General features: G+C 40.6%; 1 protein-coding gene across 1 annotated transcript in view; it reads left to right on the top strand.

Annotated features, from left to right (window-relative positions):
- MAN2A1 (mannosidase alpha class 2A member 1) overlaps nucleotides 1-20,387 on the top strand; it is a 161,144-nt gene that overhangs the window by 26,761 nt on the left and 113,996 nt on the right. Inside the window, exons 3-4 of the mRNA XM_041752130.1 lie at nucleotides 529-673; nucleotides 14,973-15,144. Coding sequence (XP_041608064.1) covers nucleotides 529-673; nucleotides 14,973-15,144 — 317 coding nt within the window. The remainder of the gene's footprint in view (nucleotides 1-528; nucleotides 674-14,972; nucleotides 15,145-20,387) is intronic.

Below are 20,387 nucleotides of genomic sequence, written 5' to 3'. Positions count from 1 at the left end.
TAAACATAACATATATGCTAAAGGAAGGAATAGCTGTAGATGCATTTCCCTTCAGCTACAGTTTTTAAAATACATGCGATTAATTGTAAAATAAAGACTACTGATGTTAAAAAAAAATTATCACTGTTGTATGAAAAAATACTTGGTCATAATCACATTTCATCAAAAAATTTTCGTCATTTCGGTCCTACCAATTTCCACTAGGTTATATCAGAAGTGTAAAGCAAGGCAAGAAAGAATTGAATGAAATTATTTTTCATTAGAAGCAGATGGGGGAGGGGATTATTGGTCACGACGGTTAAGTAACGCAGTAGCATTTTAAGAATTTGAACGGTAATTAAATGTTTTCTGCCTTAAACTATTCAATTAATGTCTACAGAAATAATTTTATCTATTAAGATACATACACAGTACGAGAATGAGTAGCTTTGAGCAAGTATTGCCCAGCTTTAAGCTCAAATTAAAAATGGTAATAACACGGTTAAACTTACTCTTTTTTCTCCTTTATTTTGTCCTTTATATTTCTAGATGTTGGATGTTTACAGTCTAATTCCTTTCGACAATCCAGATGGTGGAGTTTGGAAACAAGGATTTGACATTAGCTATTTATTTAATGAATGGGACGCTAAGCCCCTTCAAGTCTTTGTGGTGCCTCATTCCCATAATGACCCAGGTAAAATTTGCACTTCAAAAAAAAAATACAGGTTATTAAGCCCCTGTAGGCACAGAGTATGTTAATGAGAATCTAGTAGAGCAGATTTCTCAGATTTTTGAGACCTCCTTTGCTGACTTGTCACAGTAACATATTCCTTTTATATGTCATTGTATCTTGAGTTTTAATTTTATCAATTTAGGTGGCACTCATGGGCGGTACTTGTGCCGTTTAAAATAGTGATAAACACAAGAAGGTCCTAGTTTGGGGCTGAAGAGTGACCCTGACTTAAGGTGCTGACTGTTCACTGTAGTTACTTCTGGTAAAAAATACTATGTGGGAGAATTATTTTGTGTTCATAAACTCTTCACTAAAAAATGTAAAATTCTCGTGGGAACGTTTGAATCTTTAAAACGGAGAAGCGCCGTAAAGAGGTTAAAGAGCCTTGGTCAGGCCGCTCGGAGTTTGGAGTCCCAACCCTGTCAGTGTGAGACGACTTCAGGCAAGTTACTGAAGGTGGAAGTAAGTGTTTTTCCAGGTAGGAAGAGTTAGGATAGTGTCTCCTTCATAGCGTGACACATAAAGATGTGATGCATGGCCCCAGAGTAACTGCTATCATTATCATTATTGTTATTATCTCATATGACAACTTTTGTTATTTATTGGGGCTTGGGAATTTTTTCCCCAAGGTAAGGGGAAATTGCTAAAATTCCAATGGGAAATATTTATAGATTTGTTAGTGTGAGTTCATTGGGACAGAGTAAATACTTCTTGAATCCTGCCACAGGAGTTTTAGGACAATGTACTTCCAAAGACTTCTTTTGAGGACATATTTACACTTCTCTGTTTTTCTCAATTTCTCCATTTCATCATTACTATCCAAGAGCCCACTATTCATCTAGTACTTTGAAGGTTTTTTTTTCTTTACTCCCTATATTCATGAATCTCTGACTTACATTCTTTCTCGCTGGTTTATTGGCATGTGTTCCTTTCTGTTTCTAAGACAGTAGGACTTGTTACTTTATGTTTGGACTTGTGATTTGGTGAAGTCGTGTGTGTGTGTGTATGAGTGTGCACACGTGTGTGCTGCTTTTGGGTGTGAGAGGTATTTGGACACAGCTTGGATGCTAAAATGTTTGAATTTCCATAGTATTTCAATAGTACACACAGAGATATGAAATATATGAAATCAGTGTTATTCTGGAAATTTATGATGAGCAGTTGTCACACCAGCTTCTGACTTGGTTTCTGTGTCTTCTTTTCCTACAAACACCTGTCAGTCTTATTAACTTTACCTCTTAAATGTTTTTGCATCATCGTCCTCCTTAATCTTAGCCTGTCCCTTCAAATCCAAACTCTGGGGGCGCCTGGGTGGCTCAGTCGGTTAAGCGTCTGCCTTCAACTCAGGTCATGATTTTAGGGTCCTCGGATCCAGCCCCACGGTGGCGTTGGAGTCCCTGCTCAGCGGGGAGCCTGTTTCTCCCTCTGCCTCTGCCCCCTGGCTCGTGTGCTCTCTCTCTCTCTCTCTCTGACTCTGTCTCCCTCTCAAATAAATAAATAAAATCTTAAAAATGAAAACAAAAGGACTCTGATGGTTAGGCATCATGGAAGGGCTGCAGGGCTCTGGGGCCAGGCGGAATGAGGCAGGCATCCTGGCTCTGCTGTATCCCGGTCCCCTAGTCTTTTGGGAACATCTGTGTGTCCGTAAAATGCAGATGGTATGGGTGGAGTAGCATCTTAAAGCAGGAGTTAGTTATCAAGTAAATACAAAAGGTGATGAAAACCATATCTAATTACAGTTCCTTTTGCCATTTCTGTACTTGTAGCTGGATTAAGAAGCACGTTTGCATTTAGGGTCTGTGTCCTGGAAAGCACGTTGGTTTACCTGTAGACTGACGGGGAGGTGAGGTGCTCACACTTCACACATGGGATCCGAGCTTGCCTGTGGGACTACAGGTGACTTTCTGTAAATCTCATGGACTCTGAAATACTCCCTTATAGAGTGAAATAGCAGCAGAGCCCTGTGGTGTGTAAACTGTCCTCCCCGCTCTTTGCCGACCATCTGCAACTGAACAAGTTCACTTCTCGTCCCGTAGTTGGGAGTGAGATGTGATTCAAGGACATCAGATTCCGTATAGGTTTGTAAATGCACCTTGCAGTGTGCCTTGCAAGTCCTTGTGTGACCCCATTTCTCCTCCTTTTTAGAATTTTTAAAGACTTAACTATCTTTTCCCCTTTCTGCCATCCTCAACTTCCACCCGTCTCATTTCTTGTAATTCTCTAACACGTGCACTTACTTGTAATAATAAAGTATGTAGTTCACCAGGCAGTGTGGCAGGTGTTTTGTAAACATCTTGGAAGTTTAGTGCCACTCTTCGGTGTCGCCAGCGTGTCACACTTACGGGAGCAGTGAGTGGCACCACAGTAATTCTGTTAGTTTACCTGCCCCTCCCACCGGAGTAGAGTTGACGGATAGAGAACGAGTGCCTCCTCTCCCAGCCTGTGCTCGTTGCCCAGCCCGACACTTGGCATCTAATAATCGCTAAATACAGGTGAGGTCTTCTCCACCTGTCCCTGTGCCCCCTTGCAGCTTCCTGAACTCTGCTCACTGGCCCACGCTTGCACATAGGCAGAGATGTAAACGTCTACGGCACTTTTGCTTCATCTCCTTGCTGGAGGGTAAGCTCAGTGAGGGCTCAGACTTTGTCTCAGAACCACCAGGTTGCTAATGCCCAGAATAGTAAGCAGCTGCATTCAGTCTAGCTATTCAGTAGATAAGCTACTGAACCAGGCAATGTGACTCTGCAGACTCAGATGAAACATTCGACCCTGACATAGGCTTTTCTCTAGTTTCCCTCCCCATCTCTTCCTTCATCTTACTCCTGTTCTCTGAAAAAAAACATTTTTTTAAAGATTTTATTTATTTATTCATGATAGAGAGAGGCAGAGACACAGGCAGAGGGAGAAGCAAGCTCCATGTTGGGAGCCCGACGCGGGACTCGATTCCGGGACTCCAGGATTGTGCCCTGGGCCAAAGGCAGGCGCTAAATTTCTGAGCCACCCAGGGATCCCCCCTGAATAAACATTTCTTTAAAAGATTTTATTTATTGGAGACAGAGAGATAGTGACAGAGATAGCAAGAGAGAGCACAGAGAGGAGAGGGAGAAGCAGACTCCCTGCTGAGCAGGGAGCCCAATGCGGGATGTGGGACTCCATCCCAGGATCCTGGGATCATGACCGGAGCAGAAGGCAGATGCTCAACCACTGAGCCACTCATTCCCTGAAAAAAACCCTTAAAAGGTGCCTTGTAATTTTAAATACAAGCAACAGATGATATTAAACTTTTCAGGGGCAGGGATTGCCTGCCTGTGCCTTTTAGATTTTGTGTGTTTGCCTTAGGGGTTCCTGCTGCTGTTAGCCTTGTTCTGCCGGGAGATAGCCCTAATACCTGGTCCTGATTGCAATAGATGGATCTGTCTGTTGGTGTCTTAGCAACCACCCTCCAACCTTTTTGTCTTAGTAAAGGATGTTAATGACCCTTACCCTCCTGCCCTCCTCCACTTGAGGAAAAAAATAATGGTCAGACGCAGACCTTTTAAAACCAAAGCCATTTTTGATAATCCAGCAAAATGCTAGAGGACCAAACCCTCTGATTTTTCTTAATAATTTTCACCGCTCCTCAACAAAAGTGGAGTTTAGGTAAACTAAATTATCCTGTGAAAAGCTGAATCGTTCGGATCATGAAGAACCACACTCTCAGTGGAGGAAAAGAGAGAAGTGTGCGCGCAGACATTCCAAGTCAAAATGTGACTCCGTAATGGGAAATCTTTGTATAATACTCCTAAATGATGTGCGGTTAGGCGATTTACTTTCTAAATGAGGTTTATAGAGATTTGTTTGCATTTTCTGCAGCAACAATTTAAAACCAACTTCAGCTCCATGATTTGTCTCATCGGTGGAGTTTTGTCTGCTGGGGATAGGGGTATTTGAAAAAAACTTAATAGGTTCCTATAGTGGGTCCCCTAACTTTAAGAGTTATGTCTCTGAGTTTTTATATATGTGGGTGTTTTTCTTTTTTGATCGGGTTCCGATATCTCACAAGACAGATAAATTTCAATTTATGTTCGTGTTTTAATTCCTAATTATGTCTTCCAGTACATGAGGACACATAACAGTTGTCATACAATATTTTATGTGGTTTACATGAGTTAAAACAAAATTGGAAAGGAATTGTTAAGTAAATGCTGATAACTTTGTACTGTTACGCTTTTGAAAAGTTTGAATCATAGACCATGAAATTAAATGTTAGTTGATTGATACATGTTCATGTTATATTTAATAAGCTGATTAAAACACAATTACAGCACCTTTGTATCTACAATCTTAATTCTTTGCTTCCCACGTACTTAAACTGCTGAAATATTTAGTTAATTTTCCTTCAAAGAAACCACAGTGTGTAGAGAGCAGATAAGGTATACTAAATGGAAAGTTGGACAGCATATTGTTAGTTCAGCAATTTGTAAAATGAACATTAGAAAATAATCCCCCATGTGGTATGACTCCAAATAAGAGAGAGACCTAGGCACAAGAGCCACAGTGGAAAATCATTGTATTTTGTGCATTTGCAGTTCTTTTTTTTTTTTTTTATAGTTCTTTTACAGAGTTTTTATTTATTCACATGAGTAGGATTTCTTTTTTTTTTTTTTTTTTTTTGAGGGGAAGAATTTTGTATTTAGCATTATATTTTAATTTGTAATGAGTTTATATGTCTTTAATCTTTTTTTTTTTAATTTTTTTTTCTGAATCCTTAATCTTTTTTTTAAAAGATTTGAGAGCGAGAGAGAGAAGTGTGAACAAGGGAGAGAGAATCCAAGCAGACTCCCTGCTGAGTGCAGAGCCTGAAGGACCCTGAGATCATGACCTGAGCCCAAATCAAGAGTCACACTGAACTGTCTGAGCCACCCAGGCACCCATGTGTGCCCTTATTCTTAAAGAGTGGAAGAAAAAAAAAACCCAAAATGTGAAGAAATGACAGTGACATGTTATTTGAAAGGTTTCTTCTTCTCGTCGTTGTTCAGCACAGTCAGAGGAGGGTTTTGGTCGGCCGGTCGGGTAATGGTCAGGGGGGTGGAAGCCGGGGAAGCTTGGACTCCAGCTGCCAGAGGAGCCTGCTGAGTGGCAGGAGATGGGCCGCAGAGGGGAGGTTTGTTTGCAGGCACAGTTCCGGGAGGACTTTGTTCTGTTTAGTGATCCAGGGATACAGTGAGTTCTTTGGTTTTGGCCACCGCGATGGGAAATTTGAGTTTCTGGAGCCAAGAGAAAATGAGGAAGAAGGGAATCGGGGACTAGTAGTCGTTGCCTGTCTTGTATTGGGGGAGTGTCGAGTGTGTGTGGCTTCGTGTAATCCATTCTGCACCCCACAAAACTGGCAAATCAGACCCCTCTTACCAGGTGAGGACAGGGAGGCTAAGGTAGGGATACTCGTTTTTTCAAGATCTATCAGTGATAAATTGGCACAAGGTGGCAAATTAAAGCTCAGATTTACCTCGTTCATTCTAAGGTCTCTGTTCTTTCTATTTACCGTGCTGCTTTGAGATACTTAATTTAGTTCAGAGGATTTTCTTCTTTATGGGCATTAACTACTTCAGCGCATTTATCTGAACCGTGAGTTGTTAATAAAATTGCCACATTTTTAAAAAGATTTTATTATTTTAGAGAGAGCAGGGGGAGAGAGAAAAAGAGAGAGAGAAGCCCCAAGCAGACTCCCCGCTGAGCATGGTTTCCGCATATGCGGCTTGATCTCATGACCCTGAGATCATGACCTGAGCCAAAACCCAAGAGTCAGATGCTGAACCCATTGAGCCACCAGGCACCCCTTGGGTTGCCAGATTTAACTTAAAAAAAAAAAAAAAAAGGAAAGCTTACATTTCCAGTAAATGAATTTTTTTTTTTTTTTTTTTTTTTTTTTAGTATATATGTGTTCCGAATAACTTAATGGGACACGCTTACAGTTAAGCATTTATTCATTACTTATCTGAAATTCAAATTTAACTTGGCACCCTGTATTTTTTCTGGCAAACTTAATTACGAAAAGGATGGCATTAAGAGTTAAGTGTTTACATGGCTCTTTAGAATTATCTTTTTCAGAGATCTCTAGAATTGGTATTTTGAGGTTCCTTTTCAGAAGGAAAAGTCTGATTATTGCGTCTCTGGGCTGCATTCCTTAGGAGCCCATATATCAAGTGGCCGCTGGAGACGTAGGGGATCTTCAGACCTGTCTCTGTTCTCCTATTTTGCGTTTCAAATCTGAGTGCTTCAGGGCTCACCAGAGTGCCAGTTATGCAAATACTTATTAGTGCTTATGGGAATTTACTAGGTTTCAGGCACTATTCTATACCTGTATCAACTCCATTACTGCTCTCAGCAACTTTATGACAAAAAGTCCTGTTATTACCCTCATTTCACAGATGAGAAAACCGAGGCAGAAGAGAGCCCAAGTCCTACGTTTGCGGCAGGGCTGGACTTGAATCCAAGCTGTCCAGCTCTGGAATCAGGGCCTGTGACCCTTAATTAATACTGTCTCTTGAAGGTGATTCTTCGAAAACCACAGGCAGAGCTTCTATTGGAAGAAGGTCTTTTTAAGTGTTTCCGGGTCAGGCGTCATCTACTTTAATATTAATCATGTAAAACATTTTATTAACTATCTTGCAACAGTAGACCCCTCACCGCACCATTTCCCATCCTTTCTTTCCTCCTGGCCTGTGCTCATTGAAACGGATGTCCCGGTCCTTAAATACTACGTTAGTACACGAGCTAGTGAGTGGTTCTCCTCATTGCTACATATTTTACAATTAGCAAGTCATGTAGAAGCAGTATTTCCCAGCTTTTAAATGGTTTCTTTGAGAAACTTTGATAATTTGCCCAGCGTTTGCTGGATGGTAAGGCTAAACAGCCTCCTATCCTAAGAGTCACTCCTCGAAAGGAAGTCACTTTTTCCTTTTACTTCTGACCGTGTCTCTCATACGATGGACCCTTTCCATTTTCATTTCAAATCACTAAACTCTGTTTGGGGAAGACTTCGGAGGCCTGAAGGGTCCTACTCCATGTGAACTGACGCTCCTAGGTAGAGTCCTTAACAAGGCAGGGAAGTAACTGTAGCCCAGATTTAGAAATTATTGTGGAGGTTTATCTCACAATCGCAGGTGTCAGATATCGAGGTACGCAGGTCTTTTAAAGGGCATTTAGAAAAGCAGCATAGTAAGGGGTCACAATTGGACATTATCCGTATACAGCTGCAGGATGAACAAAACCCCAGCTGTCCTGATAGTCGTGCTGATGGCTCCCGTGGTGTGGGATAGAATTTCCAGTGACAGCATCTTACATGGGTTCAAAAAGTGCTGTATCTCAAACAACTTAGTGGAAGTGAAGCTGATATGCTTTGAACACTATTAGATGACACTGAATCACCTGGAAAAAAGGTGAGGTTATTCCGGAAACCTAAGTTCAGAAGCATTTATAGGATTCAGCAGGTTTTATAGGTTTCCAAAGTCTCGTAGATCTTTGGGAAACCCCAACCCCATCTTTGACTTTCTCTCTGTCCTCTCTCTTGGAAGCTTTCGTCAGTTAGCATATTCTCTTCATTTTGCCTCCTCGGGCCTCAAACTTTTTTTTTGGCAGACTTTTTTTTTTTTTTTTTGCCGGGGCCTCCTTTCCTGTTTGTTTTCTACTTTATCATCTTCATCTCTCCTTTACAGAGCCCCCATATTTGAAAGCATAGATCAGGAGACCTTAACTTCTTAACTTCTTTCCTCCTAAATTTTCAGTAAGAATCAAGAATGGTTCAGAAGATTTTCAGTGATCTGACCCCCACTTCTATTCTTATTTCTCTCCGTACTCCTCCCATGTACCTGCCTCGCAAGCCTCGCCGGCTGCCTTTCTTTCACTCTCCCTGAAATGGACACAGACCTTCATGGCTTAGTGTCTTTTCCATATGTTCTTCCTTCTATTTGGGAACTACTACCTTTTTCTTCCATCCAGATGATGACTATTCTGAGAATCTCTCTCCTGTTCTCCTGGTGGGAACAGCGTATCATTCATATTTTTCACCATAGAGTCCTTTAAATTTATTAGCTTTATTGCTTTGCCTTATTAGAGGCTTTGTTTGTGTTTGAAGAAATACACTGGAACAGGACGTTGATTAAGACTCTTTCACGGTTTATGCTTAACTTAAAATAGAAATGTTGAAATTAAAGTTAATTTGAGTTATGATAATACCAATTAAGATGGTATGTGATACCTTAAGTGTAAGACTGGGTATCGTAGTCAACTATGGAAGGATTTGAGAATTGATGGAAGAAACCTGTTGGCCATTTGTTGGCAGACAATAACTTAATTACTAAAATAAGCTTTCTTATTTTATTCCTGTTTGTATTTATTTTTATTTATATTTTTAAAGATTTATTTATTTACTTATGATAGACATAGAGAGAGAGAGAGGCAGAGACACAGGAGGAGGGAGAAGCAGGCTCCATGCCGGGAACCCGACACGGGACTCGATCCCAGGTCTCCAGGATCATGCCCTGGGCCAAAGGCAGGCACTAAACTGCTGAGCCACCCAGGGATCCCCTGTATTTATTTTTAAATTTGAGGATATTATGTCAAAGCCGAAGTAACCTAAAGCTTAAGTTGTAGTTTTTATTTTTATTTATTTTATTTTTTTAAAGATTTTATTTATTTATTCATGATAGACACACACACACACACACACACACACACACAGAGGGACAGAGACACAGGAGGAGGGAGAAGCAGGCTCCATGCAGGGAGCCCAACGCGGGACTCAATCCCGGGTCTCCAGGAACGCCCCCTGGGCCAAAGGCAGGCGCTAAACCACTGAGCCACCCAGGGATCCCCTTAAGTTGTAGTTTTTAAATGTTTATTATCTGGCTGTAGTTATTTTTTATTCAAAATTTGTTATGTTTTCTTAATGGTACCTAGTTAACTGAGTAGAATAAATGTAGTCCCTCAAAAGTCATTATTATAGCAGTTAGAATCACAACAGTGTAGCAGCGGTTTGAGGGGCATGCCTTGTTTGGGATATGTGTTTAAGTCATGTTAGGGCTGACAGAGCCATTTTATTTATTTTTAGTTTTTATTTTTTTGAAGATTTTATTTATTTATTCATGAGAGACACACACAGAGGCAGAGACACAGGCAGAAGGAGAAGCAGGCTCCACGCAGGGAGCCTGACGCGGGACTCGATCCCAGATCCCCAGGATCACGCCCCGGGCCCAAGGAAGATGCCAAACCGCTGAGCCACCCGGGGATCCCCGACAGAGCCATTTTATTTATTTATTTATTTTTTTTATTTTTTTAAATTTTTTTTTAATTTTTATTTATTTATGATAGTCACAGAGAGAGAGAGAGAGAGGCAGAGATACAGGCAGAGGGAGAAGCAGGCTCCATGCACCAGGAGCCTGACGTGGGATTCGATCCCAGGTCTCCAGGATCGCGCCCTGGGCCAAAGGCAGGCGCCAAACCGCTGCGCCACCCAGGGATCCCCCGACAGAGCCATTTTAAATAGAAAATAGAACCTTCAAAGAAATTGGTCAAAGATTATTAGGTTAGCATCAGAACAGTGAATGCATTAGAACTGATTAAGTGTGCTGTGTCTTTTCCTTTTGGTTTCTTTTCTAGTTGAATAAGTGTGTATCTATACTTCATATATCACCCCCCCCCCCCCCCGGCCTTTTGGGCCATACATTTCACTCTTCTATCACATACTTAACTGAATTCTTGATGGTTTAGGCTTCATACCAGGTGCTGGATTCATGAGAATTGACTGCTTTGAAGTTCAGGTTGTAGGAATTGGGGCAGAAATACCTGGAGACTCTCAGAGCCTTGATTTAAACATTTAAAAGTTAAAAATCAAACTGATACATTGCTAAATAAAATAGGTCTTTCCCTCGTGCCTTGAGAAATAAGCACAGCTATCAGGAAGGCCATGTGTGGGCTGAGACTGACCAGGCTCCAGTTCCCCACTGGAATGTGCTGGTGTGTGTTTGAGAAGAGCCAGCCTGGGGCAGCCCAGCCCCCTTCCCCAGAAACGGCTCTGTCCTAAACCAGGAGGGGCTTTGCATACAGACACCCCAACATTCTTCCCACACCCCTGCAAACTGCAACCCCCTGCGCACTGCTCAGGCTGGGGAGGTCAGCACCTGCAGGCCGACTGCTCCATTGAGAGACCCATAGAGGGCCCCTGGCCGGCTCTAGACCCTGGCTTGGCGCTGTTGGAACACAGAGTTTTTGGACCCTGGGACTCAGAAGGGCAGGGCAGGCTCTGGGTGGGCAGGGTCTTTGCTTTGTGCATTTCTTGTCTGGAAATATTTGGTCAGAGGAAGACTGGGAAGATCGCTCGAGTGTGCAGGGCTCAGGATGGGACCCCCTTGCCCAGGTCCTTAACTGGGGCTCTGTGTACCCTTGAACCAAGTTAAACTAGGTGCTCCTTGAGAGGCTCAGACCGCCACAAAGTCTTTAGACCTTGAAACTAGACCAAGAGTCAAATTTTTAAAAAAATGGTGTTTTGTCAGTGAACAGTTACGAGGTGCTCAGTTGTTCACACACATTAAAAATAAGCAGGAGAGTTTTCAACTTCACCCTGCTTTATATTTTAGAACTTAACATTTTTTTTTTTTTGCAATGAAAGCAATAGCAGATTTGAAGTTACGCCCGCCCTCTAGAACTTCTGATTAAAGAATTCTTGGTTTGATATATTTCCCCCACTTATTTATAAACGGTGAAACCCAGATTTAAAATGCTGTCTCACAGGTTAGAGTGTTGTGAGCGGGGAAACAAGAGTAAGTGGGAAGGTATTCTGTGCACTATGCTAGCCCTGGTTCAATTTCCAAGTGTATTCAAGGGAAAGAAAAAGGCTGTGAATTGACCGCGTAAGTAAATCAGTTTGCAACTCAATGTCCTAAGATGATTAAATCCAGAGGTAGGGATATAATTTTATGTCGCAAAAATTCATCCCATACAACTCTTCATAAAATACTATCTTTCCGATTGGTCTCATGTTAATATACAATTGTAGTTTTACAGTAATTGAGGAAAAGAAAGAGCCAATTCGGTGTAAAAGGGAATACTTGATTACTCTATTGTATAAGAGCAATAAAAGCTAATTTACTGTTATGTTACTCAATATTGAAAACTGCAAGAGGCTATCTTTTAGTTCATTCTTCATTAATTGTGCTATATTGTAGTGATATTAGTATCTATTATAGATGAGTTTTATGGAAGGCTTTTAGGTTGACATCTCTGAGCACGTATTTTGGCTCACGTAAATATCTTGGACATATTTTCTGCATGATTGTTGAAGGCAAAGTGGATTCATCAGTCACTGCGACTTCTTTATGAAAACTCCTGTGATAAACTATTCTTTGAAAGAGTCTTAGCCAATAACAAATTACAACTGATGAAAACAAGTAGTTGTATTTGAAAAAAAGAAGAAAAAAGAACCTTTTTCCTTAGTCATCTTCATAAGAGGATTTCTTAAAAATTTGCTTTCTATGCTAGACTACTAGAGTTTATTATTAAATTAATTTTGGAGTCATTCCATGGTTCATAGTTCTTTTCTCTTATTGAGTTAACAGCCAAATAATGAGGGGCTTAGTGTTGACCTTTGTTAAAATTTAGGTAAATGTTACATGTGATATCTTGAAGACAAGTAATTGTTATGGAGCCATTTCAAGAATGTACGTGGTCCTTGCTGCACGTATATGACAATAGCGTGGTACAGAAGTGGGTGTTACTTACATCTATTTGATTTTTAGCTTAGTCTTGCAATATGGAGGTAGATATATATTCAATTAGATATTATGATGGTACTTGGTAAAATAAATTCTCCCCACATTGCAATCTTCATTTTTCAGATAGAAACAATGCCAATTTTTTTCTAGGGCTCTATTAGTTTGCTAGGGCTGCCGTACCCAAGTGCTACAGACAAGATGGCTTAAGCAGCAGAAATTTATTTCCCTACGTTTCTGGATACTGGAAGTCCAAAATCAAGGTGTCAGCCGTGGTGGTTTCTCCTGAAGGCCTCTCCTCTTGGCGTGCACAGAGCCATTTTCCCCCTCTGTCTTCACGTGGTTTCCCTCTGTGTGTGTCTGTGTCCTAATTGCTGCTCCTTGTAAGGACATGCTGGGTTAGGGCCCATCCTCTTGACCTAGGTAGACCATGATCACCTCTTGAAAGACCCTGTCTCCAGATAGAGTCACATTCTGAAGTACCGAGGTTTAGGATTTCAACAGGGGAATTTTGAGGGGACACGGTTTGGCCCGTAACAGGGGCATAGAATGAATTCTCTGCAAACCAAAATTTTGGGTTACCAACGCGTTTGAGATGTAGGATAGTTTATTTAAATGTTTTTAATAAATGTGTACTTTTCAAAATTTACATGTTAGAAATATCTTTTATTTCCTCTTTTACATGCTTTGATTGTAGAGATGGGGAAGGGGTAATTAAAGACTGATGAAGATGATAATGCTAATAATAGCAACTAATATTTATCAAGTGCTATGTTCTATCCTGGACTCAGATCTGAGTGTTTGAGCTAGATATATATATATAGAGCTGAGTGCTTTATATATATATTTTTTTATATATATATAAAAATATATATATATAAGATATATATATATATATATATTTTTTTTTTTTTGTCTTGGATGTTGTCATGGTAAGCAGTGGGTTAGAACATTCCCATTTAGGGATAGGTTAGATTTCTTTGATTGTCCCTGGGAATCATGATGTGGATCTTAGCTTCGTGCTCTGGGACAGGAGACCAGGTTTGTATCTTTGCCAGGCAAGATGGGACTCTTTCCAAACTATTTTGTGAGGTATCTTTGAATTTTCTGTAGGTACAGGCTTTTTATTAAACATGGAAAAGTTGAATTATCCACATAGCATTCTGAAAAGTACCTTAAAAATGCCCCAGATCAAGAAGGTCCTGTAAATAATATTTTACACTGCATTCGTGTTTGGCTTCTAGCTTCATACCAGTCACTTTGTACATGCTCACTCAATAACTGTAGAATGAATGGATTTTAGTTAAAGTAAAAGGGAGAAATACAGCCAGAGCGGCAGTGCCCTTTTTCAGAAGCTCATATTTACATTGTTAGAATAGTTGTATTGTCTTCTCTGTCCTAGACCATTTTAATTTTTTTTCCCAGCCAGTACGGTGTACTTGCAATATTAATTTAGTTATAGACAAAAGAACTAATCAGTTGATCCTTTAATGTTTCAGCCTTCCTGCAGGTTTGGGGTTTGGAAAAAATAGAGCAGTAGTTTAGCCTGGATATATAGAATCTCCTATTTCTATAGGATTTCCTAGATAAGAGGTTGTTCTCTGGAGGATCCACTTGGCCGGTAGATAGATAACTGGGTATGTTCCTACCTCGGCCACTTTTCATGTTGCTTTAATGTTCTGATGGATAGGGCTATGCTTGGACCTGTGGGTCTTGTTAAAAATGTCCCTTTATACTCATACTGCAAATATCTTTAAATAAAGATATTCGAAAAGAAGTAGGAAAAGTCAGAGAACTAAGTCCTCAATATCTACAATTTTCTTTTGAAAAAAGACTTGACACACATGTATACACTTGTGTTTGATTAGCGTCAGTTTGTGCTTCCAAAAAATGGAATAATTTACAGCCGTTGGAAACTAATGCCTGTTCTTGGCTGAATTCTACTTCTCTGTATTCATAATAGTGCTGTTAATTACCTTATTGCTTTGCTGTTGGCTTTTAGATATAGTTTATACTTGTGATTTTCTCTTTCTTAATTTAACTTACTAAAATGGGTAGGGAATTTCAGATGTGGTATGAAAGGATACAGTTTTGATTCCACATTATGCAAATACTACTGCCAACTTGTTAACACTGCTCAGATTTTTAGAATCAAAGCAAATTCCTTAAATAACAGATAAATAATAAACAACTGAAAGAGATACTATCATTATTAAGCATAAATAAACATATTTTGTCCTCAGGTCATTTTTCTCTTTTTTTATTCTTATTTCTCTCTGAATTTGTGCAGTTTTCAGAGTATTTTTTTTTTTTGTCGTTTCAGAATTGGGGACTTTCTCAATTTCATGTCCATTGAAATGGAGTATCACTACTTGAAACATTTCTGAAATTTTAAAATATGTCTTCATATGAATGTAAACCTCTAAGGGTATCCAAAGGTGATGCAATGGAATGTGACTAAGTTGAAATCAGATGTATGAATCAGACCTTTGTTGTGTATTTATGTCTTGATTTAGGTTGGTTGAAGACTTTTGATGACTACTTTAGAGAGATGACTCAGTATATTTTTAATAACATGGTCATCAAGCTGAAAGAAGACTCACGGAGAAAATTTATCTGGTCTGAGATTTCTTACCTTTCAAAGTGGTGGGATTCTATAGATAAGCCGAAGAAGGATGCTGTTAAAAGGTTTGTTGTAAAACTGTTTTTTTTTTTTCCAATTTGGTAATATTAATAATTATACATTGAAACAAGTGTTGAATGTCTAGAGGGTAAAAATTCTTAGTCTTGTATCTGAAACTGAAAACATTTCTTCACATCCTTTTTTTCCTTGATTCTGGTTCATCTCTGAAAAAAGTGACTTGAACCTTTTCTATTGAAATCCTTATGTTTCAACTTTGTCCCAGAAATTGAATTACTAGGTCAAAGGGGCTTAATATTTTAAACGTTTTTTTGAAGCATATAATCAAAGTGACCCCTGGAAAGATTGTTTCAGAGTGTTCTTCTATCTTCCATATAGGATTGTACCAATGTCTCTGCCTAGTTGGCCACCCACGTGATTTTTTTTCCAAAACTTTGACCAATTTAGTGGTTGAAATATTTTAATTAGAATTTTTGATTACTGTTAATGTTGCATATTTTCTCATATATACAGGCAAAGTTTTTTGTGAATTGTTCGATGGTGTACTTTTTTCTTACCAGCCTGTAAGTTCATATATACATATGTCGACCCTTATTTTCTCTCAAGTTATTTTCTTAATTCTTAGTGTTTGGTATATAGACTTCAACATTCTTTTAGGTAATCAGATACATTAATCTGTTTTTTTGATGCTTTACTGTCATATTTTCAAAGGTCTTTCCCAATCTAGAGATCAGATGAATAGTCCTTTTTTCCCCCCAGTTTGTTTTTTTTTTTTCATTCAGTTTTTAAAATCCTGAAACTTATCTTTATAATGTGGTATGATGGGAGGTTCTGTTCCCTGTGTCTCCCTCCCCTCCGCTCCTGGCAGCATAAGGATTATCTTAGCATGAACTGCTTTCTTTTATTTATTTAATATCACATATATAGCACTCACTGTTTTAGTGCCTGTTCTGAGCACTTCACAAATGATAACTGATAATCCTCGCAACAGTCCTGTGAAGTAGGTACAATGACTGTCCTCATTTTATAGATAAAGACACTGGTCGTCCAGGGTCACCCAGCTGGGATGCGCCTGGCTGGTGTGCCATCCGCCGCAGCCTCTCCAGCCCACATGCTGTGCTCTGTGGCTTCCCTAAGATTTAAATTGTCCCCCCCCCCTTTTTTCCCCCCTACTGACTTGAAGTGCCGTCTTTATTGTATTTAAATATGCATTGATTTCTGGGTTTTCTGACCTCTTTCATGGACATTTCTGCTTGCCTATAATCGCTGTGGCTTTAAGATACGTTTCATTAGCTGACAGTTTAAATCTCCCCTTGTCTTTCTTTACTGAAAAAAATCTTTAAATGAGTGACCACTTAATTTTCCCAAAGAGTTTTAGAATTAATCTGTTAAATTCTTCCTACCGCATCAAAAAAAGAAAAAAAAAAGAAAATGATTTTGATGGAAGTTGTCACAAACATTTAAAGATAATTTAGAATTGGCTTTCCATCATTATCTATCAGACCTTTGTTTTTCTTGACAGGGCACAGCATTCAAAAACTTTGCCAAAAAAAAAAAAAAAAAAACTTTGCTAGTGACACACACATGAGATGGGAACCTAATAAAGATGCAGGTAGAGTTTTACATATGTTAGATGGTTAAGAAATACATAGATGCTACAATAAAAGACCTGAAGTTTGCATGTAGAAGTGGGTGTCAGGAGTGGTAGAAAGTGGGTTATCCAAATCTGATAGGAAGTTGTTGAGTTCACGTGGAGGATGGTGAACATAGGCAGTGAACTGAAGTGGGTAGTAAACCTTGGAGGGCGTGTGTGTGTGTGTGTGTGTGTGTGTGTGTCTGTGTGTCCCTGGGTGGCTGGGTTCGGAGAGGCACAGCTTTCTGCCTTCTTCACTTATTCTTTCTCAAGGGCAAAATTTCACTTAAGCAGTACACAATTTGCTCCCTAATATAATCAATCCCTTTGGAACAAATTCCTGTTTTTGAAACAAGCATTTATAGCGGAAGTTGACTATACCTTTTTTTTTTTTTTTTTTTTGCCACTTTCTCCCCATTACCTTCCTTTTATTTTTAGGGATTTTATTATTTTTAAAAATCAGTCCTTCGGAGTTAATGCCTGATCTTTGCTGCGATTAGCTCATTCGTTCGGTCATTCTGTGGCTCCCTGGCTCCTGAGCATCCACAATGGGTCAAGGGCTACGAGGTTTGGGCACTCCTGGGCTGAGTATTTCTTTTTCTTTCTTTTCTTTTTTCTTTTCTTTTCTTTTTCCTTTTTTTTCTTTCTTCTTTCTTTCTTTCTTTCTTTCTTTCTTTCTTTCTTTCTTTCTTTCTTTCTTTCTTTCTTTTTTATTTATTTATTCATGAGAGGCACAGAGAGAGAGAGAGAGGCAGTGACACAGGCAGAGGGAGAAGCAGGCTCCATGCAGGGAGCCCAATGCGGGACTCGATCCTGGGACCCCAGGATCAGGCCCTGGGCTGAAGGTGGCGCCTACTGCTGAGCCACCCGGGCTGCTCACCTGTTTTATTTTAAAAAGAGTCAATTTAGAGCAGTAGTTCACAGGGCTGGCCGCTGGAACCAGGCTACCCGATTTCCTCTACTAGCAACTCCCATCTACCTTGTGAACAAATTTATCTAGCCTCTCTGTGCCTCGTTTTCTTCATTTGTCAGGAGGGGATAATATTGGAACCTGTTTGACTGGGTTTTTATGAGGGTTGAATAAATGCAAATAAATGCTTAGCTCAGTGCCTGGCATACTTTTAAATCCTTAATAAATATTAAACGCTCTTGCTGTTTTAACTTTCATTTGTCATTTTGAGTATTTCTCTTGGACACTCTGTAGATTTTAGTTTCAAAGGGATCCTGGGAGTCTTCGTCTTTTAATAGAAAAATGTAACTATAAAATTTATGCTTTCTTAAAGTTTTTTAATGTATTGCTTCAGTGAGCATAACCTTCCCCCTCCCCCCCCACCTCCCCTCTCAGATGTTTTTAGGAATTTTCAAATTTTATCCATAAAATTTTAAATTTTGACCAGGTATCTAGGTATGTGTATAACTTACTGTTAAATTTTCCACCTGTCAACTCAAACGGATCTTTAGCTTAATGTTTTCAGCTCTTATGACTTGCTGTTTTTATTTCCTTTGTTTGGGGATTAAATTTTCTGTTTTTTTTTTTTGTTGTTGTTGTTTTGTTTTTTAATTTTCTGGTTATTGAGTCTCTCTTTTGCACATGCACTTTTGGTTTCTTTGTTAAATTCACTATGTTTGGTAGATTTTTTCTTAAGGGTTCTTCCCTTCCATCCTACCCTGCACTCAGATTTAGTTCTCTGGGAAATGAAACGTGTTCTTTTCTGGCTTTGAATGCTTGGTTTTGACTTTTTGTTTGGGTTTTTTTTTTAACCCCTCAATTCCGCATTCTTTATGATGTACCCCTCAAGTCCAGGTACTTCTTTTTATTCATCCATGAACAATAGCATATGTACACCTGGGATTTGTCCCAAAACAGAGTGTAACTAGTCTTAATTCCTTCCTGTTCTGACTGGATGCTTGGTTTCCTCGTTGTGGGCCTTAATCCTGACTGGCCAGCCTCCATGCCACCTGATTTCCTCTTGGGAAGTGGCCTCCCACACGTCGTCGTACCTCTGTCCTCCTGCCTCAGGTCAGATAGGCCAGCTGTGAGCTGAGCTCCGCTAATCAATACATCCTTTCCAGTGTCCTGAGTCTTTAGAGAGTGAAAGTGCGGGTGGACAGGGAGGGCAGGCGGCGGGTCCCCCCGCAGAGCCCGGTGCGTTCATGGTTCTCTTCCTTTTCCGTGACTCGGGCCCTGTGATCCCTGTGGCGTGACCTCTCCTCTGGACATAGGCCTAGGTGCTGCGCGGGGAGTCTCCCAGGGCACTGCCCCTCCAGAGTCAGCGGGGGCTGTTTGCCAACAGTGAGGCTGCTGCTGGAGAGCTGGGTTCGCAGGGCAGGGATGGCGCGAGCACCAGAGCACCGGGGCCCCCGGCCGGAGGACGGTCCCAGGGAGGAGAGGGAACGGCCCAGGGGAGGGAGGAGCTGGGGCTCTGGGAAGACGGGGAGGCTAGTGAAGCGTTTGCTGTCTGCTGAGCAAGGCTCTCTGGTGACCTGGCCACCAGGTGAGAGCTCTGGCCTGCCTGAAGGTCTGCACCACCGAGTGGAGGGGAGACCAGCCGCCTGCAGAGGAGCCTGGCATTGCTGCTGTGATTCCTCCCCGCTACGCAGGAGGGAGCTGCCTCTGCAGCAGCAAGGCCCCGGGCCCAGAAGCTTCTCTGCAGGATGGGGCTCTCCCTCAGGTGGAACACAGAGACCATGATCAGGGTCCATCCAGGATTCGGCTTTGCCTCCATCCCGGCGCTCCCAGTTAGAGCCTGTTGCCCGGATCACAGAGTCCTCTTCCTTGTGACTTGGGGCTCCCCGTTACCCCTCTTGCAGGGCAGTGGCGGGTCCCTACGGGAGTCCTTTGAGTTTCATCTGCGCAGTGTCCGTGGGAGATGCCGTCGGTTTTACGGCACAAGGACAATCCCCTTCTTGCTCTAGCTTGGTGCGTGTTTCTCTCTCTCCTGTTCTGTTGGCCACTTTACGTGGATCGAGCTGTGTGAAATCGATGGCCAATTTTTGACCGTTTTTGATGTACAGAAATGCCAATTTCATCGGATTCCACTTAATATCAAGGATAGAGAATGGTAAGGTGTTGGGAGTGGGAATGCAAATTAGAATCTAACGCTCAATTCATGGCCTTAAATTTCTTTTGACAGACACTGTTTTGGCATTGGGACATATTCTGGAATCTAGGCCTCATCTTGATGATATCATTTTGTTTGAAGAGAATATGGTTTCTCTTTGTGCTTTTTTCAAAAAAAAATTTTTTTTTAAAATTTATTTGATAGAGACAGAGCATGAGTGGTTGGAGGGGTCAAGGGAGAGGGACAAGCAGATCCTGCTCAGCAAGGACCCCAACCTAGGACTTGATCCTAGGACCCCCAGATCATGACTTGAGCCAAAGTTAGAGGCTTAACCACCTGAGCCACCCAGATGCCCCAGAGAAAATAGTGTTTTATAGCAACATTAGGGCAAATGAGTTCTGTTTCTGGTCAAGCTTTGTCAGAATTTTCTCCCTTCTTGGCATAATCATTCCTTTTTTTTTTTTTTTTCTTCCCCACTTACTACATGTATCTGTGGAACTAGGGTAATAACATTTTTTTTTTCCTCTACTTACTTAAACATGGCATTCTTAGTATTACTTGCCTAAATGTATGTTTTGGGGAAAGGTTAATAGAT

This window comes from Vulpes lagopus, chromosome 4, assembly GCF_018345385.1.
Source record: "Vulpes lagopus strain Blue_001 chromosome 4, ASM1834538v1, whole genome shotgun sequence".
NCBI classification, from domain to species: domain Eukaryota; kingdom Metazoa; phylum Chordata; class Mammalia; order Carnivora; family Canidae; genus Vulpes; species Vulpes lagopus.
Note: the sequence above shows the minus strand (reverse complement) of the source record. Positions and strands in the feature narration are given on the sequence as shown.